The 27,050-nt window shown below is 33.8% G+C and overlaps 1 protein-coding gene across 1 annotated transcript; it reads left to right on the plus strand.

Moving 5' to 3' along the window:
- The first annotated feature begins 21,328 nt into the window (after positions 1-21,328).
- On the plus strand, positions 21,329-22,851 carry LOC120184962 (NAC domain-containing protein 43-like). Its single transcript, XM_039189300.1, has 3 exons — positions 21,329-21,526; positions 21,611-21,888; positions 21,970-22,851. Exons 1-3 carry the CDS (start codon positions 21,355-21,357, stop codon positions 22,681-22,683), a joined length of 1,164 nt encoding a protein of 387 aa, XP_039045231.1. The 5' UTR covers positions 21,329-21,354; the 3' UTR covers positions 22,684-22,851.
- The last annotated feature ends 4,199 nt before the right edge of the window (positions 22,852-27,050 follow it).

Genomic DNA, 27,050 nt, shown 5'->3' on the forward strand with positions numbered 1-27,050 from the left:
ATGAGCATTCGTTGTCAAATAGTTGAGAGTCTTTGTACAAATTTACCTTGTATTCACTTAGATTTATAAATAATAAAAAAAAAACTCAAAATTCACAAGATAACACATAATTTGTCTAATATTTAAACTTACATTGGCCTAAATTGTTATTAGACAAAAAATTTTGAGAACACAATATTATCCTTCTTTAGTTTGTTCCTTACATGATTAAATATTTAATAAATGTTTACAGTTTTAATTTAATTATTTATTTTTACATGAATAAAAAATACTATTAGACCAAAATTATATTGAATATACAAATTTTAACATGAGTCGGGCCCTTTGGGTCCTCACTAAGCTACGCCCTTGCTTAGAACTGAAATTGAGAATGTTTACTAGATTTCTGAAAAAAAATGGTGGAAGAATAAAAGAGTTCAATGAGATGACATGTTATTCTACCCTATTGCTGCTTTCTTTTACATCCTTGGTTAATGTGACGATTGCTGAAAAAGAAAATGAAGGAGAAACTTCAAGCTGCAGTTAAGCTTCTTCTAAGTTCTAAGTAGGTGATAAAGGGAGAATTTTCTCCTTTTTGGGGATATTTTCTGATCCTTTTCCAAGTGCATCTTATAGCTTTATTCATTTGTTATGGTATTGATATTTGTAAGTTTCTTGACTTTGATTGATATAAATGCAGGACTGAGAAAAGTTATAATTGTTTAAGCAGTGGTTTAGAGATAAAGAAGGGGCGTTAAGATAGGTTTGAGAAAGAAAACATATGAAAAAAGGGTAAATTGATATTTTATCCCTGAATTATTTTGAATTTACAAAAGGACTTATGATTAGTAATTTATCCCAGAAACAAAAGTGACCATTTGTGTAGTTTACCTTTAAAATAAAATGGGTTAACTACATCCTTAATCCCTAAAATCTCTATAGTTTTCAAAATTGAAAACTTTTAGAGTTTAGTTACTAAAATAAAAGAGAAGAAAATAATTAAGTGATTAATGGTGTAATTTACCCAATTTATAACCATGAATTAACGGAACCGATGGTCAATGATGGAAAATGCTAGTCAAATGATCACATTGAGTTCTTTTTTCAAGTTCGAGAGCTATATTAATCCAAAAAATAAGATGAGAGCCACATTGTCTTTTTTAAGAAAATTTAGGGGCCTCACATTGTCTTTTTTATCTAAATTTTAAAATATTTGTTAACATGACAGGTAAAATAAAGTAGTACATCAACAATAAAATACAAGTGAACTTTTATACCAGCTTCCATATCAACGTCTATCGTAACTTTTAATGGGGCCATTAAAATATAACAAAATTTTTTCAGTTTGACTTAAAATAAAAATGTTATGGGCCAATTTGCCAAAAAATGAAATAGTAGGGGCAGATTGGATAAAGGTTTAAAGGTCGAGTGTTAAACTGATATTATGTTTTTATTTAAAACCCAAAATTAGCATTTAATGTACAAATTTATATGAATGATTGGTGATTAAAATTATATTAGATTTCATCCAGTGAGTTAGGGTAACTTATTATGAAATAAAAATGTATTCAGGTAATAATAATAATAATAAATAAATTTTATTAATTGGAAATTAAATTAAGATTGAAGATTATTAATGCAACCAAAAAATAAAATAAAGAAAAAATCACATTTAATTTATTTGATTAACTTGGATTACCGACCATTAATTGATCTAGTAGGATAGACTCTTTAAGCAGAGTCAGGAGTTTGAATCCTAATATTTGCGATTGAAGCAAAATAAGTTGAGAATATCACCTCATATTGGACTTTTGCAATAAATGATCCGAATTAGTCAAATAATAGATCAGATATTAATTTGTATACTAAAAAAAAATCTTCATGTGGGTTAATTCCACCTTTTCCCTCTTTCTTTTCATGCCCCTCTACATGATTATTAGAACCAACACATTCTTGCACGAAAGTTTCACCTTGGAGTCCAAGAAAGAAATTAAATACAACATAATACTGTATAAAACGTTTGGTCTTTCTTTCGATTGGGTTTACATGTCTAATTTTTTCAACCTATTAGATGAAAAGTTTAATCAATTTAGATATCTCCAAGTTGACAAAGACTATGCATGTAAATAGGATAAAACTAATCGATTGTGAAATATCTTTGTATGAACTCTAAATCGAAATAGAATTTTGTCAAACATTGTAGTTCATCCTCTAATGCAAGTCAAAATCTTAGTTGGTACGAATGCAACTCTATGTTTTTCATCCTTTTCCATTTTTTTTCTTCTATTTAAACAAAGTAAATAATGTCTCTTAGCTTTCAAAATTTCTATGTTTGTGAAAGGTTTTCAATAATAAGATATTTGATTTATCTTCTAAGTGGTAAATAATGGTGCAATCGATTTCTTCAATTTATGTAATCAACGTAATATCTAGAGGCGTATTTCACATATACTAAATCAACTTTTTATTTTGTAATTTGATGTGAAAGTCAGTGGATCAATTGAGAGTTTAGGAAAATTTTAAACTAATCTGGAATTTGATTGAACTTTAGTGTCTATTTTGAAAACCCTCAATAATTAAATGGGTAGGTCCTACAATCTGAATTACATTTAGGGCTATGTAGTAGCAAAATAAGTTTTTAGCGGTGTTTTTTAAGTCATATAGAGACATTTTAAAGTGTCACTAAAAACCCTTGTGGCGAAAAAAAGACCGCCAAAAGCGCAGCTAAAACCAACCCTCGGGGGTGACGGCGGATAATTCAGAGCAAAACAAATTAGAAAACCATAAACCCTAAATACAAATTTTTATAAAAGATATTAGCTTTAGTCTAAGAGAAGATAATGTACTAGTAGGGGACGGCGGCGTGATGCTGCGCTTGTGATGACAGTTGTCTAAGGGTGAGTTCACTGTGATGGTTGGGTGTTGGTTAGGAAAATTAGGGCACTATGAATGAAACAATTAGGGATTTGGAACCCGATGGGTTAAAAGATTGGATAATCACGACGTTTATAATAAAAATGCAACTAAGGTACATGTCTATTGCGGCATTTATTCAAAACGCCACTAAATTACATGATTATTGCATCGTTTATTACAAAAACACCACTAAAGTACAAGACTATTGCGGAGTTTGAAAAAACAAATGTCACTAAAGTAGAAGTCTATAGCGACGTTTGTAAACAAACGCCACTAAAGTCTGAGTCTTTTGTGGCGTTTGAATACAAACACCACTAACGTAAGAGTCTTTTGCAGCGTTTTATAAAAAAAACGCCGCTATACACCAAATGTAATTTTATTTTAAGTCTATCATATTTTGGTAATCCATTTTGAAAAAAATACATTTTACTCATTGCGGTGTTTGTATAAAAACGCCGCTAAAGTACCACTATTGTGGAGATTTTTGAAAAAAGCCACTATATATGAATCCTATTGTAGCATTTATTGAAAAAATGACACTATATACGTACCCTATTGCGGTGTTTTTATAAAAATGTCGCTAAACTACTAATATGGTACAGCGTTTGTAAAATAAACGCCACTATATATGAACCCATTACGGTGTTTGTATAACAACGCTACTAAAGTACTACTCTGTTGCGGCGTTTGTTGAAAAAATGCCACTATAGATTAATCATATTGCGACGTTTGTATAAAAACACCGTTAAAGTTATCATTTTGTGGAGTTTGGAAGGGAAACACCGCTATATGTTTAAAGTTTTGGCGTTTACTCTCAAAACGCCGCTAAAAACGCCGCTGTAGAACAATTTTGATGTAGTGATAACATAACCCAAAGTTTAACCTTAATTTCTATTTTAACTTTTTATTGATGTTATTTAAAAATAGGTAAACTATGTCGATAGTCTCCCATGACGATGGTACCAAGTTGGTGATGATTAGTGAGAAGTTGAGCTAGTCGAGAATCATATCAACTATAAAAAACTCAGCAAATGATCGACCATGGATGTGAGGCCTTCTTGGCTCATGTAATCGATACTCAAATTTTAGTTCCAACACTCAAGGATATTCGAGTAGTGTGAGGTTTCCTTATGTGTTCCTAGAAGAATTTTTAGGTTTATTACCCAAACGAGAACTAGAGTTGAGCATCAAAGTAATGTCGGGTTCAGCTCTGGTGTCCATTGATCCCTACCACGTGGCATCAAAAAATTGAATGAGTTAAAGACTCATATTTAAGAGTTACTAGAGAAGGGCTTCATCCGACCGAGCATTACTTCATGGGGAATGCCAGTCTTTTTTGTTAAAAAGAATGATGGGTCGATAAGGTTGTGCATAGAGTACATGTAATTTAATAAGCTAACCATTAAAAAGCGTTACTCACTTCTTAAGATAGATGATCTCTTCGACCAGCTTAGGAGAGTATGTGTGTTTCTCTAAAATTGACTTGTAGTCAGGTTATTATCCGTTGAAGGTGAAGGATATCGATGTGGTGAATGCAACTTTTAGAATGAGGTATGACCATTATGAGTTCCTAATAATGTTTTTTGGACTTACCAATGCCTTAGGAAAATTTATGTACTTGATGAATGAAGTCTTTCACCCCTACATACATCAGTTCATAATGGTGTTCATAGACGACATCCTTTTGTACTCTAGATCAGAGGAGGAGATTGATCAGCACCTTCGCATCATCCTTCAAACACTTTGAGACTTTCGGTTGTATGCCAAGTTTGGGAAGTGTGAGTTTTAGTTATCAAAGGTTTCATTTTTGGGTTATCACATATCAGCAGATGACATTTGAGTCAAACATAGAAGATTTAGGTCATAGTTTAGTGGGAGCCATCTAAGAATATGTTAGAGGTGCACAATTTCTAGATTTAGTCGGGTATTATTATCAATTCATTTAATGATTATCGATGATAGCTGCCTCATTGACAAAATTACATCAGAATGGAGTTCCCTTTGTGTGGGATGAGAAACGATAGAAAAGTTTCGAGTATTTGAAAATCATCTTAACTCAGGCTGAGTGTTGACCCAACTAGAGTCGGGTAATGACTTTACAGTTTTCAGTGATGCTTTATTAAACGGTTTTGGATGCGTCTTAATATAGGAAGTCAAGGTTTTATCTTACGTGTCCCGTCAACTTAAACCTGATGAGCATAATTATCCCGCCTATAACCTTGAGCTAACAACAGTTGTGTTTTCCTTGAAGAGTTGGTGACACTACCTTTTTGGTGAGAAATATCACATCTTCATCGATCACAAAAATCTTAAGTATCTACCCACACAAGAAAAGTTAAACTTGAGACAGTGTAGTTGGATCGAGTTTCTTAAGGGATACGATTAGGTAATAGACTAATATCCTGGTAAAACAAATGTTCTGGCAAATTCCTTGAGCAAAAAAGCAATGTTAGAGTAGCAAGCCCTCCTAGCATGATTTATCTTGTCTAGTAAAGGTGGTTTGTTAGCCGAGTTACTAATCGAGCCTGAGTTAGTAGACGAGACCAAGAGATTACAGAGTTTAGATGATCGATTAAAGACTCTATTTAAGTAGGTTCGCCAAGATAGAGCACCAGGTTTTTAATTATGTGATGAGAGTATATTTTATTTTAAAGAATGATTATGCGTAACTGTATACGCTCAATTGCATAGAAAGATGCTTCATGAGACCATTTCAGTCCACTCTTAGTTCACCCAGGTAGTAACAAGATGTACCAAGAGCTTCGAAAGTTGTACTAGTGGTCGGACATGAAAAGGGAAGTGTCAGAGTTTATAGCTAGATGTTTATTATATTAGCAAGTTAAAATGTAACACTAGGTTCTTTCAGGGTTACTTTAGTCTATTAAGATTCCTCGGTGGAAATGAGATAGAGTAACCATGAACTTTATGATCAGGTTACCCATGACTAGACAGAGATATGACACAGTTTAAGTCATAGTAGATTGTCTGGACAAATCACCCAATTTCGTTCCAGTTCAAATGGATTATACCTTAGAGAGGTTAGCTCAGTTGTTAATCTATGATATAGTGAGGTTGCACGTGGTACTAACTTCTATCATATCCGATAGAGACCCTCGATTCACTTCTCATTTTTGGAAAGCTCTTCATGAATCCTTAGGTACCAAACTAAACTTCAGTACCGCTTTCCACCCTCAGAAAGATGGTTAGTCAGAACGTGTCATTCAGATCTTAGAGGACATTTTTATGTGCACCATCATGTTTCATGAGGGTAGTTGGAAGGATCATCTGTCGTCAGTGGAGTTCGCTACAATAACAGTTTTCAATCGAGCAATTAGATGGTTCCTTATGAGGCCTTGTTTGGGTACAAATATAGAACTCTGCTATGTTAGACAGAGCTCAGTGAGAGTAAAATAGTGGGTCCTAACTTGATTAGAGAAACCAAGATAAGGTTTAGTTGATTCAAAATCGGTTAAGGGAAGCCTTAGATAGGCAGATATGTTACGCAGATTTGAAGCGCAAAGATATAGAGTTAGCAGTGGGGGACAAGGTGTTCCTCAAGGTTTCCCCATAGAAGAAAGTGCTTCGTTTTGGGCATAAAAGAAAGTTGACTCCAAGCTTCATAAAACGTTATGAGATACTATAGAGAGTTGGATCAGTGGTTTACCAGTTATCCTTACCACCAAAGCTTGAATACATTCACAATGTGTTTCATGTATCCATTGCTTAGAAGGTATCATTCTCACGTCATATCCCTAGAATAAATCAAGGTGAGCCTAGACATGACCTATGAGGATAAACCTATTCAAATCTTAGCAAGAAATGTAAATGAGCTAAGGAACAAAAGGATTCTTTTAGTGAAGGTGTTGTGGAAGAACCATGGCGTTGGAGAAGCGACTTGGGAAATTGAGGATGACATATAGCTTTAGTACCCTCACTTATTATATCCAATTAAATTTTAAGGAGAAATTTCTAATTAGGAAGGGAGAGTTGTAACACCTCTAATCTTGGGTTAGTAGTTTCGGGTTAACCCGGGAAAGAGTTTAAACATACTAATTAGCTTGTAGGAAACCATAACCCAATTTTGAGTGGATTTAGGCTTGGTTTGAGCCCAACATGAGTAAAAAAGGGGTGTTTTTAATTTATGACTAAAACTTGGAGGACTAAGAGAATTATTATACTAAAAATTCTTGCAAAGTTTGAAAACCCATTAATTTGGGTGATCTCACATCTAGAACTCTTTTTTTTCTCAACTATTCTTTGACTCTTCTTATGCTTCCTTTATCCTTCATTCTCTCGTCCTTTAAAAGAAAAAAAGGTTCCAACTTTGCTAGGCAATAATTCCACTTTCAAGATTTCAAGGTAAGGAATAAAAATCTTATATCCTAAGTTTTCATTCAAAATCTCAATGAAAAGTTTTGGCTATGGTTAGCAAATATGGGTTTAATGGGGGGTTTTAGAGTCTAAGTTTAATCAGCTCATTTTTTGAAGAATTTGAGCTCAAGTGATGTTCTAATATCTTCCTTAATCTTCCCAACAACATTAATAAACCTTGCATTGATTTCTTGCTTAGTGAGAGAAGTTAGAGAAAGCTCCAAGTGCAAGGGAAAGGAAAAACTCACCCTTGGTTGAGTTGAAGGAACCCCCAAAAACTTAGGACTCAAGGTAACTCACTTTTAGCTCACTTCTAACTCAACTCTGCCACAATGTAGATCACTAGGTGAGTTTTTTAGCTTGCATGAGTTATGAAGCATGTTCATGGTAGAATTTAGTGTTTGATGTTCCTCAGTAGGTATATGGACTTATTATGACCCTATTATCATACATAACATTTTAATAACATTTTAGGGACCTAAGTAGACATGGGAGTGTTTGAGAGACATTATTTTGTGCAAAACAGAGTAATTATGGGCTCGAGTATCAGAACTAGAATAGCAATACCGATATTGTTTTTTAGTTAGCTAAAACAAGGGGTTTTGGGATAAAAGTATCGATACCATACAATGGGTATCAATACTATAGGTAAGGTATCGATACTTTCAGGGTGGTACCAATTCCAAGTTCACTTAGTAGATTCTAGTAGCCATGTTTTGTGTCAGTACTCATGGGAGTATCAATACCAAGGGTAGAGTATCAATACTCCCCTATAGGGGGTATCGATACTTAGGTATTTTTCAAAACATCGAAGATAAATTTGTTTTCGATACTCAGGAAAGTATTGATACCATAGACTAGGTGTATCAATACTTAACCTAAATAAGTCACTATCGATACTAGCCCTTTCTATCAGCCTTCAATAAGTCAGTAGTATCGATACCTAGGAGATAGTATCGATACCCAAAGGTCAGTATCGATTCTGAGGGGCTTAGTATCGGTACCCATAAACAACTTTGGGTATGACACCAAGGGTTTTAAGGAATAGAATTGAGGGATCCAATAATAACAAAACACCATGAAACAAAACTACAAGTGAGAACAGTAATAAATTTAGAATAACTAGAAACGATAACAACTAGGATGACATAAAACTATATTTTTTTTATACTCAGGACACAATCAGGACACCCGAGTTACTTTTGTAGAATACGATCGTACAATTCGGATATCCCAGTCAGTACTAAGGCACTTCAGTTGCCAACTGGGCCCAGATACCCCAAGACTCGACAGAGTAAGTTGGACGGATGTACATTTCCAATGTAGCTCCATATCTCACCCCAGATACCCGATGGTATTTTAGAAAAGGCTGGAGGGGGTGTGAGCTCCAAGATGCAGAACCCTTAACCAGACCATGATGTTTACCTCAACATGTCATATCAACATTTCCTTGTGTCTTTATACATATGCCTCTAGTATGCACATTTAGTGAATACATGTAGTATTATAGTATAATTATTAGTGAGACACTAAGCTCGTATGCTCATCATTTGAATGTGTTTCATGCGCAGGTTCTTAGGAGGTCGTATGTGGAGCGTTATCGTCACTAGATATTCTAACTCAACAGAGATATTCAGAGTAAGTCTTGATTTGAATCAGAGGGCATGTACTATTGTAGACTTTTTTTGTATTTAGTCGTAACTCTATTTGATTTAAACTCAACGTATTATTTGGATGATTTTGGAGCTACCCTATTTTGTAAACAAAGATTTATAATTCTTTTGTATATTGCTATGTATGACATTTTGTACAATGGTTTTTAAAAGGAAATTTTTGGGTTAGCCACTTCGGTGATCCAGTGTGATATCGTAATCCATCAATTTTCAGGTTGGACTTGATTAGGGTGTTACATTATTCATGTAAAGAAATATAAATATATATATCCCAAAATCGTTAATAGCATTATGGAAATGATATCCTTAATAATTATCGAATGATTACAATATATATAACTAAAAAGCGATTAATAGTGTAACAACAAACACCAAAAGTAAATGATTTATGTTATATTTTGACCCAAATTATAATTGGTAATTAAGTTGAATTTTATTGTAATTGTTTTAGGTAAGAATTCTTATGGATTAAGAATTCTTGTTGACAAGTATTTGGATTTATAAATAGTGATAATGTCATATCCTAATTAGTGAGAGAATTATTTTGGAGAGATGTAATCTTTTTTGGGATCTCTGTAACTTTTGGGGTTTATGTTATAGATATAGTTTTTTAGGGATTGAGAGAGTTTTTGGGATACAACGGATTTTGGTATCTATATCGGGTTTTGGGATACATGTGATATCATGTACTTGTACTTTTCGTGTTCTCTAGATTTATAGTGAATTATTGTTCATCTCACCCATTGAGGTAGACAAGGCCGAATCATGTTAAATCTTGTCTTTTATGGATGTCTTATTTTATGTTGATACCGTTTTGATTATTTTTCCGCTTTCTTATTATAACAAGTGGTATCAGAGCTATGGTTCGGACTGTGGAGTTTTTAAAGGAATTTGTTGCTACGGATTTTGTTAGTGATTTTGGAGACATGTAAGATGAATTTTCTTTAATAAGTTTTCAGTTGCAGGGAACAATTCTGGATTGATACACTGATACTTCAATGGATAATGCATAAGAATTGAAGTTGTTGAAAACTTGACAATGATGCTTCAACAGATATGTGGTTTACGTAAATATTGAAGTTGTCAAATACTTGAAGACCAATTTTTGGATGAAATTTGGGTCAAGGGGATACTTGTTATATTTTGACCCAAATTATAATTGGTAATTAAGTTGAATTTTATTGTAATTGTTTTAGGTAAGAATTCTTATGGATTAAGAATTCTTGGTGATCAAGTATTTGGCTTTAATAATAGTGATAATGTCATAACCTAATTAGTGGGAGAGAATTATTTTGGAAAGATGTAATCTTTCTGGGATTTCTATAACTTTTAGGGTTTATATTACAAAGATAGTTTTATAGGGATTGAGAGAGTTTTTGGGATACACCGGGTTTTGGGATACATGTGATATCATGTACTTGTACTCTTTGTATTCTCTACATCTATAGTGAATTGCTGTTCATCTCGCCCGTGGAGGTAGGCAGGGCCGAACTACGTTAAATCTCGTCTCCCGTGTATGTCTTATTTTATGTTGATATCACTTTGATTATTTTTCTTCTTTCATATTATAACAATTTATAAATAAAATCAATTCAATGCTTATCATCGTACAATACTACAACAACTGAAAAAAATTGAAGATTGATATGATAATATTAATTGTGGTTTATAAACCTCAAAATTAATTTATTCCCTATGCTTCTGCATAATAAAGCGACAATACCACTTATTAGAATAAAATCATAATAAATATGAAATCAAATCGGGATATAATCATGTCAAATCATTAAGAATAAAATACTCGATGTAGAAGTGCACCTGAATTAATTGATAGGTTGAAATCCTTGAATATTTCTTTGGTTGTGATATTCAAAGAATATAGAATTCTTTTAAGTATAAACTCTCTGATGGGATAAGAGAAAATACAAGATTATTATTTTCTTGGGGATCATAACCCTTTATATAGTTATTTTAAGAATCAATTATTGTTTGTACTTATAACTCTGTCCCTTATCAAATTATAAATATAACTTTAATAATATCTATACTTTTATTTTTAGGACATTTTTATTCTCTAAATTAATTGTGCAATTAGAAGAAAAAATGTAACCCAGAAATTTGAAAATAATAATAACAATAATTAATTGAATTTGGAGGAGTTAATTAAGTAAATTGGTGAAATTTGGGGACTAAATTGGAAGTTTTTAAAAATTATAGCTTGTTTTAGATTTAAAAAAAATTCAGGGACCAAGCCCTGAATTTATCCTAGAATGGTAGGTAAGTGGTATTATATACGTGAATTGGTTTCTGAAAATCAAAAACCAATTCCTCCCAAAATTGTCTCCCCAACACCATCTTCCAACCACAATCCCGACGCCATCCGAATTCCGATCGTCGTTTTAAAACCACCATCATGTTCATCATCGAGCGAGGAACAAACCCCTTAAATTAATTGAAGTGAAACACTGCCAAACGCCGTGAATTTCAAGTTAAAGTCTCGAAATTTTTTTAGCTCTATCACCGAGAAAATCTTAAATTCATCACCGATCGTTGCTCCGTTTACAACACCTCCCGCACCATTGTGTTCCTTGTGCCGTTCCGAGTCCGCCGGTGTTATCCTTGGTCTCCGTCGACGGCTGCGCGTGGGGAGGTGAAGCGGTCAAAGTTTCCGATTTGTTGAAATCGAGCTCTCCGCCGTTCAAAAATTTGAACCGAGCTTTGTAAGTATTTCGAAGTCGCTCAAAATAATTTTTAGAAAATTTTCTGTGAATTTTTCGCTGCCGGAAGTGGTCTCACGCGCCCCCAGTGTCGCCACTGCGCGTGGGGAAGATTAAAATAACCGGTTTGATCGGTTTTCGATCCGACCCGACCCGTTGACCCGACTGTTGATCGTTGATTGGGTGACATTTTGGTAATTATTTTGGAAATGGTGCTATTCTGGTAATTATTTTAAAAAGGGAGCTATTTTTGTAATTTTTTTTAAAATATGACAATTTCATAAAATTTTTAAAAGAGTGATATTTTAGTAATTATTTTGAAAATGATGCCATTTTGGTAATTAATTTCAAAATGATGCTATTTTCGTAATTTAAAAAAAAATGTTAATTTCTTAAAATGGTTGACCACCTTTTACCATAACTTTGACCGGCTTTGACCGGTCATTAAACTACCTTTAATCTTTTCCGAGTAAACCTATCCTAATATTTTTTGACGTCCCAAATCTATTTTTGGGGTTCGTTTCACCAAATTCAAAACTGAAAGTCTTCAAATCGTCAGTCAAACCCATTGACTTTGATTTTGACCAAGAATTCAAATTTTTGGAAAGTCATATTTTATGTATTTCGACATCCTGAATCTGATTCCGAAGTCTGTTTTGCCAAATTCTTACCTGAAATTCCCGAATTGAGCATGTGAACCCAAAAAGGCTTAGTATTTTAGTATTTTGATTATTTATTTGAGATTTGGTTAAGGAATTGATCAAGTACAAATATTTGATTAAGGTACTCGTGTTTCACGTGAGCAAGGATCAGTTAGGTCAAGTGTTGTCCGTTCGTTAAATTAGCCCGAACCTCGTACTGCGAGAATCACCCGTAGGTTTCCGTATAGTATTTAAATAAAGATTAAGATTATTTATATTAGGATTCCAATATGGATTTTTCCGATTCGTAGGATCTAGTGCGCAGCAGAGCGTGATCGACAGACCCAGTAGTAGTCTTCCTTATCTGATTTCTCAGACTGTTACAGGTGTGTTTACTGACGGTGTTATCTTACTGTTTTAAAATATCATATGAATTGTTTCAAATTTATGATGATGTTGAATATTATTACAACATGATACATGTTTTATGAATACTGGTTACCCGACACCTGATTTACCGGATATTACTGATCTGATGTATGGTTTATGTAATTTCTGCATATGATTTTCAAGCATGAACCATTTTCATGTTTTAATGGATTAATATATATTTTCACCTAAATACATACATGTTTATTTCTGTCACTGGGATATTATTGAGGGAAGTATTTCAGGCTCCTTTGCTGTGTGCTCAGGGTAAGTCCTTACTGGTGTGCAGGTGGGTGTATGGTTCTGTGGAACCTACACATTGTAGTGATTAGAGTGACTAGATGGGGAAGTTATTACTGCAGGCTCCTTTACTGTGTGCTCAGGGTAAGTCCTTACTGGTGTGCAGGTGGGTGTATGGTTCTGGGGAACCTACACATTGTAGTGATTGGAGTGACTGGATGGGAAAGTTATTACTGCAGGCTCCTCGGCTTTGTGCTTAGGGTAAGTCCTTACTGGTGTGCAGGTGGGTGTATGTTTCGGGAAAATATACAAAAGATAGAAATCGGAGTGATTGAATGGAAATAGTGTTCATATTTTAAAATGTGTTTGATAACTGATTTTATTAGAATATTTTATTCGTATGTTTTTATACACTGTTTGGAGCACACTGGGCTTTTTAGCTCATTCTATAGTTTTACCCTTTTTCAAATAACAGCAGACCGTAAGCTGGCAGATTTGGCATCAGGGGAGATCAACTACTTATTTTGTACGAACGTATATCTCTATATGTTTTTCAGTTGTGTTTGGTGACATGTATTTGCTATCGTTTTGGATATATTTGTATTATTTATATTTTGTTTTGTATTATATCTAATGTATTAAAAGTTGTTTAAAAAAAATCTCTGAATGGGATATGTGACCACTTAGATTTGGGTCTAACTTATAGACTGAGTCTGAGGGATTAAAAAAAAGTACCACATTGAATGAAAAAAGAATTAGGTATCGCATTAAGAAAATAGAATTGAGTAGTACATGACATATAAATATCAAAATTAGATAGAAGAAGCATATTTACCGTTTCTTTGTTCTTACATGTTCCATGACGTGGCATAAATACTGAAACAATGTTCCTATTATTTGCTAATTGAAATACAGTTGTAACCAAGTAAAAATATGTGCTACAAATCAAATATGTACTAAAATTAGACTAATTTAGGGGTTTGATGAATTAGATTCCCATTCGGAGTCAAGCTTTACGTCCACATAATGATTGCGATTCTGTTTTGTTTTTTTAAATATTAGATTAATTCATAATCAGTGGTTATACTTTTTGAGACTATATATATCCATGAAAAGATTGGTAGTTTTGTTATACGACAATTTAATATAAGGTTAAAGAAATGTATTATTGAAAATATTAATATTTTTTTATATTTTTAGTAGAGTGTTATCTAAAATGTTATTTTTTTACCGGAAATATTCATTTTATGTAGTAAAATTAATATTTTCGGTAGAAAAATAACATTTTAGGTATTGTCTGATATTAATATTTACGATAAAAAAAATTTAAGTAGCATTATATCGAAAATATTAAAAAAATAATATTTCCAATAGTATCTTTCTTTAATCTCATATTAAGTTATATTTTCTTAGACATCCCAAATAAATGGAGAAGTTGCAACGTAAAATCAAAGAAAGCAAAAGGAGCTTTGGGGAAGAAAAACATGCAAATTTAAAGACGGATTGGCCCTCTCCTCCCTCCCTCATTAAAAAAAACACTGGGTTTATGGGCCATTTTAGTTACTATCCTTCCAAAATACAATACAACACGTGTTGTAATTAGATTCAAAATACTAAATAATATTTTAAAAGAATCATATTATTGTATGTTTGGAAGTTATCTTTGGAGAGACAATTCCCTCTGCCTTTAAGAACCTTTTAATATATATCTTTATTTATCGAAGTTTTTAAGAGTATCGGATGTAATCTCGTAAATCAGTTATAGCAGACAAATAGTTCAGATTAATCGCGAAGTTTAAAATCTAACAATTAATTTTATTTAATTAGATATCATTACATAGAGTTATTATAAATTTTCTCGATAAAAAAAAGTCCTCTTTCTTTTTCTGCTACAAGAATGATTCTTTCACCATTTTTTTTCCTTCATAAAATCACCGATCGATCAACAATTAATTTTTATTCGATTATGATTTTTCATCCAAATTAAATAAGATGAAAAATTAATTTATTGTTGACTAGCACTGAAAGGTGCCTAAATTAATGCACCGAAAGGTGCATGGCCCCTTTTGTTGAAAATATAAAAAATGGGATAATTCAATTTAGTCACTAAATTTTAGGGTATTTACAAATTAGTCTTTAGGTTTCAACTATAAATATCCTAGCTCATTTAGCTTCAAAATCATCCCAAAGCATTCTAGCTTTCTTCCAATACTAGAGAGATTTTAGAGAGTTTCTTGAGAGTTATTTTCTCCTTTTTATCAAGAGAGAATTATCATTGTTTTCTCCTTGGTAGATCGAGAGAGGTTGTAATTCCTATTTTCTCATAGTGAAATTATTCTACCGTTGCCCGTGGTTTTTACCCTATATAATTTAGGGGTTTTCCACGTAAATTTTGTGTCTCTTTTATCTTCATCTTTATTTTCTCAAATTATCAGTTGCAATTTTGCTCTATCCGATAGCCATCTTCCGCAACAATTGGTATCAGAGCCAGATTAGAGTGTGTAATATCTGCTTATTGTCTTTGTGGTTGCCACCAAAAGGTGGATCCTCCAACATAAGAAAGTAAGAAGTTATTACCCATTCTTTGAAGGTTCCAGTGAACTATTCACGATAGTGAAATAGTGGGAGCTATCCGTAAAAGAAGCTATGGCAACGAAATTTGATATTGAAAAGTTCAATGTGAGAAATTTCTCATTGTGGAAATTAAAGATAAAGGCCATCTTGAGGAAAGACGGGTGTCTAGCGGCTATCAGTGAAAGGCCGATGGATTTTGCAGATGACAGCAAATGGATCGAAATGGATGGAAATGCTATGGAAAACTTTCATCTAGCATTAGCAGATGAAGTATTGTCAAGCATCGAGGAGAAAAAGACAGTTAAGGAGATATGTGATCATCTCACCAAACTGTACGAGGCCACATCGTTGCACAATAAAATTTTCCTTAAGAGAAAATTGTACACTCTCCGTATGCCAGAATCTACTTCAGTGGCGAAGCACTTAAATACACTGAACACTTTATTTTCTCAGCTTACATCTTTAAGCTGTAAAATAGGAGAACAAGAACGTGCTGAACTTCTACTTCAAAGTTTACCGGATTCGTATGATCAACTCATCATCAACTTGACAAACAATAATGTCACCAGTCTAGTCTTCGATGACGTTGCAGCTGCTGTTCTACAAGAAGAAAATCTGCGCAAGAACAAGGAAGACAGACAAGTAAATCTGCAACAAGCAGAAGCGTTGACAACGATGATAACGATGAGAGGGAGATCAACAGAACGTGGCCAAAGCAGCAGTCACAAACATGGTAGATCGAAGTCGAGAAGCAAGAAGAATTTAAAGTGTTACAACTGTGGAAAGAAGGGTCATCTGAAGAAGGATTGTTGGAGTCTAAATAAAAACTCCAATCCACAAGGCAATACCGCAAACACTTCAGATGATGGAGATGCTCTATGCTGTGAAGCGTCAAGCACCGTGGAAGGAAGAAAACGATTTGAAGATATATGGCTCATTGATTCAGGAGCAACATATCACATGACATCAAGAAGAGAATGGTTCCATCATTATGAACCTGTCTCAGGAGGATCTGTTTATAGTTGCAATGATCATGCCTTAGAGATCGTTGGCGTGGGAACCATCAAATTGAAGATGTATGACGTAACAATTAAAGTTTTTCGAGATGTGCGGCACGTGAAAGGCCTGAACAAAAATTTATTATCCTACGGATTGTTGGATAATAATGCAAGCAAGATTGAAACACGGAAAGGAATCATGAAAGTGTTCCGTGGAGCGCTTGTGGTACTGAAAGGCGAAAAAATAGCTGCAAACTTGTACATGCTGAAGGGAGAGACTTTGGTAGAAGAAGAAGCCTCTGTTGCCTCATATAGTTCAGATTCGGCAATGCTATGGCATCAGAAACTTGGACACATGTCAGAACAAGGAATGAAAGTCCTTGTGGAGCAAAAGCTACTTCCAGGCTTAACAAATGTATCACTTCCTTTGTGTGAGCATTGCATAACAAGTAAGCAGCACCGGTTGAAATTCAACACATCAAATTCTAGAGGAAAAAGTGTTCTAGACTTGGTTCACTCTGACGTATGGCAAGCACCAGTAACGTCCCTAGGTGGAGCAAAATACTTTGTCTCATTTATTGATGACTACTCCAGGAGATGTTGGGTGCACCCTATTAAGAAGAAGTCAGACGTGTTTTCAACTTTCAAATACTTCAAAGCGCGGGTGGAACTTGATTCTAGAAATAAGATCAAGTGTTTCAGAACAGATAATGGAGGAGAATACACAAGCGAAGAATTTGATGACTTTTACAAGAAAAAAGGCATCAAAAGACAGTTCACAGTGGCGAACACTCCTCAACAAAATGGAGTGGCAGAGCGGATGAACAGAACCTTGTTAGAAAGAACAAGAGCAATGTTGAGGGACGCAGGCCTAGAAAAATCATTCTGGGCAGAAGCAGTCAATACCGCCTGTTATTTGGTGAATCGAGCTCCATCAACTGCAATAGAGCTGAAGACACCAATGGAGATGTGGACTGGTAAACCAGTTGATTATTCAAACCTCCATGTATTTGGAAGTATTGTGTACGTGATGTACAACGCCCAAGAAATTTCAAAGCTGGATCCAAATTCCAGGAAATGCAAATTCTTGGGGTATGCTGATGGAGTAAAGGGGTATCGCTTGTGTGATCCCACTGCCCGCAAAGTGATCATTAGCAAGGATGTTATCATTGTAGAAGATAAACTACAAAGAAAAGAAGACGATGATAGCGCTGAAAAGTCAGAGACTACTCAGATACATGTGGAAAAAGAGTTTGAAGAATGAGATTCTTTTGAAGCAGAACCAACACATGATGAACAAGTACCAGAGAGTTCTGAAGCTCCAACAACTCATCAATCAGATCGTGTGAGAAGACGTCCCAATTGGTACTTGGATTATGTTATAGAAGGTAATATTGCATACTGCCTTTTAACAGAGGACGGTGAGCCATCAACATACCAGGAGGCAATAAACAGCTCAGATGCTTCACTGTGGATGATGGCGATGCAAGAAGAAATCGAAGTCCTTCATAAAAATAATACATGGGACCTTGTGCCACTACCACAAGGAAGGAAGCCAATTGGTAACAAATGGGTCTTCAAAATCAAGCGAAATGGTGACGATCAAGTTGAGAGGTATCGTGCAAGACTGGTGGTCAAAGGATATGCTCAAAAGGAAGGTATTGATTTCAATGAAATATTTTCTCCTGTGGTTCGACTAACAACAGTTCGAGTAGTTTTGGCAATGTGTGCTACATTGGACTTACATCTAGAGCAGCTATATGTTAAAACAACTTTTCTTCATGGAAATCTTGAAGAAGAGATTTATATGCTCCAACCTGAAGGTTTTGAAGAAGACGAAAAGAAGAACTTGGTTTGCAGGTTGAACAAATCTGTACGGTCTAAAGCAGGCACCGAGGTGTTGGTATAAGAGATTTGATTCCTTCATTATGTGCCTTGGATACAACAGACTTAATGCAGACCCTTGTGCTTATTTCAAGAGGTCTGGTGATAACGATTTTGTTATATTGCTGTTGTATGTAGATGACATGTTGGTTGCAGGACACAACAAAGATCATATTGAAGAATTGAAGGCACAACTGGCTAGGGAATTTGAAATGAAGGACTTGGGATCAGCAAACAAGATTCTAGGGATGCAAATTCACCGAGACAGAAGTAATAGGAAGATTTGGCTTTCGTAAAAGAATTACTTGAAGAAAATCTTGTCACGATTCAACATGCAAGATTGTAAGCCAATTTCTACCCCTCTTCCTATTAACTTCAAATTATCCTCCAGTATGAGTCCTAGCAGTGAAGAAGAGAGGATGGAGATGTCTCGAGTACCGTATGCATCAGTAGTGGGAAGTTTAATGTTCGCTATGATATGCACAAGACCAGACATTGCACAAGCAGTGGGAGTGGTTAGTCGATACATGGCGAATCCAGGCAAAGAGCATTGGAATACAGTAAAGAGGATCCTAAGATACATCAAAGGAACCTCAAATGTTGCATTATGTTACGGAGGATCAAACTTACTAATTAATGGGTATGTAGATTCTGACTATGCAGGGGATTTGGATAAAAGCAAATCTACTACAGGATATGTGTTCAAAGTTGCTGGTGGAGCTGTAAGCTGGGTTTCAAAATTGCAGTCAGTTGTGGCTACGTCCACAACAGAGGCAGAATATGTAGCAGCTACACAAGCCAGTAAAGAAGCAATTTGGTTGAAAATGCTATTGGAGGAGCTTGGGCACAATCAAGAGTTTGTCTATCTGTTTTGTGACAGTCAAAGTGCCTTGCATCTAGCAAGGAATCCAGCATTTCATTCACGGACAAAGCACATACGAGTTCAATACCATTTCATTCGTGAAAAGGTGGAAGAAGGGACGGTAGATATGCAGAAGATCCATACCAAAGACAATATAGCAGATTTCATGACGAAAGCAATCAACGCTGATAAATTTAGCTGGTGTCGATCCTCTTGTGGCCTGACAGAAACGTAAGCAACATGATGGTACAAGGTAGAAAGAATGGTGTGAAGATATGATTGTTCCAATCAAATCTTCAAGTGGGAGATTGTTGACTAGCACCGAAAGGTGCCTAAATTAATGCACCGAAAGGTGCATGGCCCCTTTTGTTGAAAATATAAAAAATGGGATAATTTAATTTAGTCACTAAATTTTAGGGTATTTACAAATTAGTCCTTAGGTTTCAACTATAAATATCCTAGCTCATTTAGCTTCAAAATCATCCCAAAACATTCTAGCTTTCTTCCAATACTATAGAGATTTTAGAGAGTTTCTTGAGAGTTATTTTCTCCTTTTTATCAAGAGAGAATTATCATTGTTTTCTCCTTGGTAGATCGAGAGAGGTTGTAATTCCTATTTTCTCATAGTGAAATTCTTCTACCGTTGCTCGTGGTTTTTACCCTATATAATTTAGGGGTTTTCCACGTAAATTTTGTGTCTCTTTTATCTTCATCTTTATTTTCTCAAATTATCAGTTGCAATTTTGCTCTATCCGATAGCCATCTTCCGCAACATTTATTCCTCTAAATAAAATCATATTATTAAAAATTAAATAAATCATTTTGGTGTCTTGTTATTTTTTAATTGAGAATTATGAAATCTGAAGGGAATTTACCTTCTCAAATAATAAGATTAAAACATCTGACAGTCGAGGTGTTAAACTATCTTAAAATATTTAACTAAGTGGCCACAAAGGGCATGATATCTTTCTTGGTTTAGGGGACCATGATAGGTCAGTGGCTCCGACCCCATCATTTGGGGGGGGGGGGGGGTTTCATAAGTTATAACGGGCTATATTTTATATTTGGTAAACTAATAATATGTATATAAACGGAATTTTATTTTTATTAATTTTTTAAAAATATTTACTGAGGTTTAACTTTTTCATGGGATCAATTTTCACATTTAAATTCTTTAATTTATCAAATGTAAGAATAATTGATATTTATTATCAAATGATTGAAAGTATTTGAATAATATTGCATTGTATTCAAACCATTTTATATAAAAAAATTACTTTATTTGTACTTCGATAAAAAAATTGGGTAAACTACACATTTAATAATCCAATTATCATGTTTGTTCCATTTCGATCACTCGATTATTTGTTGTTCAAAAGTCATCTTAACATTACGTTTTGCTTTCATTTTGGTCACTCATTATTAAAAAATAATGATAATACTAGTATGTTAACATAAGGTAATGTCATGTCATTTTTGAATTTTTTTAAAAAAGTGTCACAGTAATAGTTCTATTATTTTTAACGATATGTGACCAAAATGAAATCAAAACGTAATGTTATGTATAGATTTGAAAAATATAATACTTTAATAACCAAATTGAAACAAAAGTGACAGTTGAGACAGTAAATATATAGTTTATCCTAAAAATTTAGGGTTAGAGAGGTGGTTTTCAGATAGATATTAAGGTCGAAGGTCATAGTTCAGATGTGGGTGTGCCCCCCGCTCTCACACTTGTAACCTTTTTTTCTAGCGTGTAGGGTCCATTGCCCTATTTCTTTTACCACCAATATTGTGGGACCAACTTTCCCTATGTACTCACCCATTTATTTCTTTCGGTTTCTATAATGTCCAGTTTTTAGGTGGTTGGCTCTTTTCAAGGGCATAGACCCCTTGCACAAGTACACCAATGGCCATGTACCCCAAACCTTCCCATGCATCTTTGAACCATTCCATACCCTAAACCATTATAAATTCTCATCAAGGCATCTTCCCCTCTACCTCTATGCTTTGCTTCTCTCTTCTCTTTCTGTTTTTCATTTGGCTTAGCTTTCTTTTACATTTTAAGAAATGAATCTATCAATTAATGGTCAGTCTCAGGTCCCTCCTGGTTTTAGATTTCATCCCACAGAAGAAGAGCTTCTCCACTATTACCTCAGGAAGAAAGTTGCTTATGAAAAGATTGACCTCGATGTTATTCGGGAAGTTGATCTTAACAAGCTTGAACCATGGGATATTCAAGGTACTCTCAAAATTTCAACTTCTTTTGATTAATAAGTGTTAGGATCTTGATGAAAATTCTGGGTTTTGGTTGATTGTATTGCAGAGAAGTGTAAAATAGGATCCACCCCACAAAATGATTGGTACTTCTTCAGCCACAAGGATAAGAAATACCCGACGGGGACCAGAACGAATCGCGCGACAGCTGCCGGATTCTGGAAAGCTACCGGGCGTGACAAGATCATCTATGGAAGCTTTAGGAGAATCGGGTTGAGGAAGACGTTGGTGTTTTATAAAGGAAGAGCTCCACATGGTCAGAAATCAGATTGGATTATGCATGAGTACCGGCTTGACGATAACAGCAACACCCTTGATCAGTTTAATGTAAGCAATCATCCTCTTCCTTTATGTATGTATGTATGTATGCATGCATGTATGTGTATGAAGGTTGTTAAATGGGCACAGGCTTCCAATTCTATTGGAGACTCGATGCCTGAAGAAGGGTGGGTGGTTTGTCGTGTATTTAGAAAGAAGAACTATCAGAAAACCCTAGAGTGTCCTAAAAGCTCTTCGTCCACTTCCCTCGACTCTAAGATGCAGATGCTTTGCTCAGGCAACGATAGGGCTCTAGATCAGATTTTTATGTACGAGGGAAAGAAGTGCAAGATGGAGAACGATTCATCCAACACCATAAATACCACCAATAACATCAGCATCAACAACAATCATCTAAACATGTTTGCTGCAAACAACAATGGATTGCATGACAGTTTCATGCATCTACCAAGGCTGGATAGCCCAACTCTCCCTTCCCTTCCCTTTGTTCAAAATCGAGGTTTCCAATCCTTGGATGACATGCTAACGGAAGCCGAACCGTCTTCGGTCAACCGAGCCGGCGGTTGTGGCAGCAGCGGCGGTGGTGTTTCACCAGTGGAGAAAAATAATGAGGCTATAAATGGCGTTAATGACTGGGCCACCCTGGAACGACTTGTGGCATCCCAGCTAAATGGTCAAGTGGAGACAAGCAAGCAACTAACATGCTTTAGTGACCCTAATGCGGTTTTCAGTCTTTGTCAAGATGATGATATTCAATTATCGCACATAAATTTGCACAGATCAAATCAAAACTCACAGGTCTACAACAACGAGAATGATCTATGGAGCTTGACCAAGTCATAGTCATCGTACCCGTCGTCATCAGATCCCTTGTGCCATCTGTCAGTATAATATAAGTATACATGTCCCAGTATTCTTGGTTAGGTATATACACGTCAACATATCTATACGGTATTGTACTATACATACGTGTTTGCATGAATAAGGTTGAAATACATACTTTACTTAATAACGATGTCGTTTAATTGCCACTCATCATCTCTGGGAGGGTTATTATAGGGATGACAGATTAATATGTTTTTGTTCCTGGTTGTAATCATTTCTAAAGAGGATTGTGATCTTACCCAAATTCGTTAATTTTCTTGACAAAAGTTTAATCATAGCTTATTGTTGACTTTAAGGCTCTCAAAATCAAAAGAAAAATAGATAATTCTAACCACTTGGTTGCTTTATATTGGAAATTTTGATTCATTAATCTGCAAACTAAAAAAGTGAAAAATAATTCTATATGTTATGGTGATGTCGAGGAAGATTGAGATTTTGTGACATACTGTTGTCTCACCTAACTTACCTATCAAAGATTAGGGCAGTAAATGGGAGCAGCCGAGTTTGATTATTATTGAGTTCGTTTCAAAAAGTTATATAGTTGAGTTAGACTCGACTTGAAAGTTCATATACTTAATTTTTAAGTTTGACTCGAATTCAAAATAAAAATTTAAAACTTGACTCGAACTCAAAAAGACTTGAATTTGAAACATTCTCACACATAGTTTGTTTGAAGCTTGAATTTGATCCTTAAATACATAAAAACCTTATATTATATTTTCGTTTAAAAAATGGCATATATATATATATTAATATTATTAACAATTTAATTTCATAAATTAAAAGTTTCATATATTATTTTTTCGAATTGCTTACGAACTTTTTAAATCGGCTATCAATTAGTTCGCTTCGACTTGTTAAGAATTTAAGCCTGTCCATTCAAAATGAATATTGATCGAACTTTAACTGAGTCAAACTTAAATAATTTACAATCTATTTTGTTTCATTTACAATTATAATCAAGAATTTATAGGAAAAAGAATAAAAAGAAGTTAACTATCTTTAAAAAATGGGTAAAGTATACAAATGATTCATCGATATAGGATATTATTTTATTGAGCCTTTTGACTATTAAAAGTTACAGAATATCCCGATTATAGAAAATATTATACACAACATAAAAACACATACGATACGAGCGATGACCTATAGAAAATAAGCTTAAGGACTACTTTTGCTCATGTAGTAGACCTAGATTATCATTTTCGCCACTATGATTTTTTGTATCAATTTAACCTCGAAGTTGATTAAGGGAATCATCCTAGCCCTCGAAGCCCGTTAACCATTTTGACTAACAGAATCGTGAGCCTTTTGTGTCTATGTATTAAGTGATTAGGTTAAAATATTTACTAAACACAACGATTAGAAAAATAAACAAAATTTTATTATTTATTCCAGTGAGATTAAGGGATTAAGTCAAATATTTAGGGATTTTTTTAATCTTTGTACTTAATAAGTATTTTAAATATTTTATTTTTTTTATAAATATCACATCATCATCAAACCACATTAATAATATTAGTTGACGTGAAAATTATTGTCATCAATATGCAGAAAACTAACGATTTATATTAGTCAAAACGAACTTTAAAAACTAAGATGATACCCTTAAATAATTTCAAAGCTAAATTGATACGAAAAAAATTTATTGAAACGAAAATAATAAATTAAACTTACAGTAGGGATAAAAGTATTCCTTTTAAGTCTAAAAAATATTATATTTCTTTTTTCTTGTTACCTGTCGATCATTCCTCAGTTTTTTTGAAAGAAAATATCCCACTAATAAAGAAAGTCAATTATTTATTTAATATCTGGGGGAGATTTTCATTTCCTTTCTCTAGAGTGCAAGTTGATTGATTGGTGTTTGTTGAGAACTTGTCACCTGAAGAATATACTTTGAAATCGCTTTCTCAGGTCCCGCCAATTTTGAAACCTACTATATATTGTACTCTAAAATTTTACAGGTTTTTCGTGACTTAATGTTTAATATTTAATAGTATTAGTATATTGTTTGTATATAATCAAATAATGATATATTATTACAAATAAATATTAAAAATGATTTTAAATAATTTATTGATCGTATATAAAATTATATATCAACAGTGTATTAAATTCGGTTATGATTTTGGAAGTTGATTTTGAAAATTGTAGTAAAAAATATATTTAAAATTATTTTTAAAAAAATATAGTTTAAAATTTAACTATTTAAAATTATCGTTAAAAATTAATTTTGAAAAGATTATATTTCTATTTTAGTTATTATATTATAAATTAAAATTAAATAATTAAAGATAAAAATATAATTTCACCTCAAAAGTGATTTTTCACTAAAACTGTTAGAAATTTTAGATTTTTAAGATTAGTCTGAAAATCATTTTTCCAACCATGATTTTAAATTAAATTTAGGTAAAGTACAAAAAAGATCCACAAACTATAGAGTGATCCTTTGTTGAGTCCCCCAACTATTAAAAGTTACAAAATAGTCTATCGGCTATTATATGTTGCTTTATTGAGTCCATCAATTGTTAAAAGTTATAAAATGATTACCTGAGTATTCATATATTCCAAACTTATCCTTTTTCGTTAAAAAATATATTAAAAATTCTAGAATCTGAAATGACTATCATATCATAGTCATCATGTTAATGTCCAATTCAAACGACTATTAATAAACGAAAAAAGGATGAGTTTGGAACATATGAATAATCACATGATCATTTTGTAACATTTAATAGTCGAGAGACTCAACAAAGCAACACTCTATAGTCATAGGACCATTTTATAACTTTTAGGGTAAACTATAAAAATGATCACTTTTGTTTCGTTTTAATTAAGATGTTGTCAATGAAGGTTAACAGCTGTTAAGCCTTCAACGGTTTGCTGATGTGAAACAATAAATATTGTAACCCCCTCAGATCGATAAGGATAACCCAATCCGATCTGGGGTGTCATATTAGGGCCACCGGAGCGACGCACCGTAAAAATAGCGGAAAATTTAAAACTTTTATTAAAACATGTAAACTCATAAAATCATTTATAAATACAGAATAAAATTTATCAGTATTAAAAAATAAAACATATTTTCAAACTCATATATAAAACAAAATACAACATAGATGCCCCATAATCACATGTACCATACTCTGCAAGCAACGCCGGAGAAACTCCTTTACTGATATCGATAACTGCACTGGTACGATTCTTTTAACCTGTAATGGTGAGTAACAGAGTGAGCTTTGGAAAGCTCAGTAATACATAACTACCAGATGATGTCGAAAAACGTGCAGATAACAAATAAACATATATTTCTTTATTATTTCAAACATCTACAAATTGTTAGGCTAAGCTGAGGTCCCACTGATATCTCAGGTAGTAATAGACAATAAGATTTTAGTTCAGAGAAATATTTTGGATGACTGAGTCCAGGAGATCATAATAGGTTATCCAGTGTGTTCCCGCAAAACCAGTGAAAAGATACAAATCTTTTGTTTTAAAACAGTGGCAGTTTAAAACATATTTTTATTCAATAACCTTATTAATCCCTCCAACCGAACACTCCATAATGTGTAGGTTTCCCAGAACTATACACCCACCTACACACCAAGTAAGGACTTACCCTGAGCACAAAGTAAAGGAGCCCGCAGTAACAATAACTTCCTCCAACAACACCCTCACATAAAACATTTATCAAAAACCATAGTAATCCCTCCAACCGAACACTCCATAATGTGTAGGTTCCCCAGAACCATACACCCACCTGCACACCTAGTAAATTCCATGATTCCATAAATCATAAACAATTCATATTTTTTTTTTGATAAAAACCGTAATCAGAGATCACATACCATGTTTCCATGGTTCATAAACCAGTAAATAAATACTTTCATTAAAACTCATTTCAAACATATAAAACCGTCATATAGTACATGTGGAACACACTAGAGGATCAAAATATTTATCATATATTTATTCATAGATACTAGATCATCTTATTGGGCAGAGAAACACGAATCTTCAGTATACTGATAGAAAATTGAAAGTTAGAATCATTATCGGAAGAGTTCATTATCTGACGGATTCATCAGTTATTCAGAATGTGATTTAAGCTAATAAGGAAGAAATGAAGGTTCAAGATATTTATAGTCTGTGTCGATCTATCAGATTATTGAAATAACTCAAGCTAAACAACTCCCAGAACTAATACATGTTGACCGGTCCATTCATTGCCCTTCCAGATATTTACTCTTTAATACCAATAATTCTTGTACATAAATCATCTTCTGAGTCATAGTTGAATGGATTTTAAAGAGACGAACAAATAT

Source organism: Hibiscus syriacus, unplaced genomic scaffold (genome assembly GCF_006381635.1).
Source record: "Hibiscus syriacus cultivar Baekdansim isolate YM2019G1 unplaced genomic scaffold, ASM638163v2 tig00112981_pilon, whole genome shotgun sequence".
Lineage (NCBI taxonomy): Eukaryota > Viridiplantae > Streptophyta > Magnoliopsida > Malvales > Malvaceae > Hibiscus > Hibiscus syriacus.

Excerpts from the sequence above, each read along its gene's own strand:
- LOC120184962 (XM_039189300.1), top strand. The coding sequence starts at position 21,355 with ATGAATCTATCAATTAATGGTCAGTCTCAGGTCCCTCCTGGTTTTAGA. Across the intron at positions 21,527-21,610 it reads TGAACCATGGGATATTCAAG|AGAAGTGTAAAATAGGATCC; the intron begins GTACTCTCAAAA and ends ATTGTATTGCAG. Across the intron at positions 21,889-21,969 it reads ACACCCTTGATCAGTTTAAT|GCTTCCAATTCTATTGGAGA; the intron begins GTAAGCAATCAT and ends AAATGGGCACAG.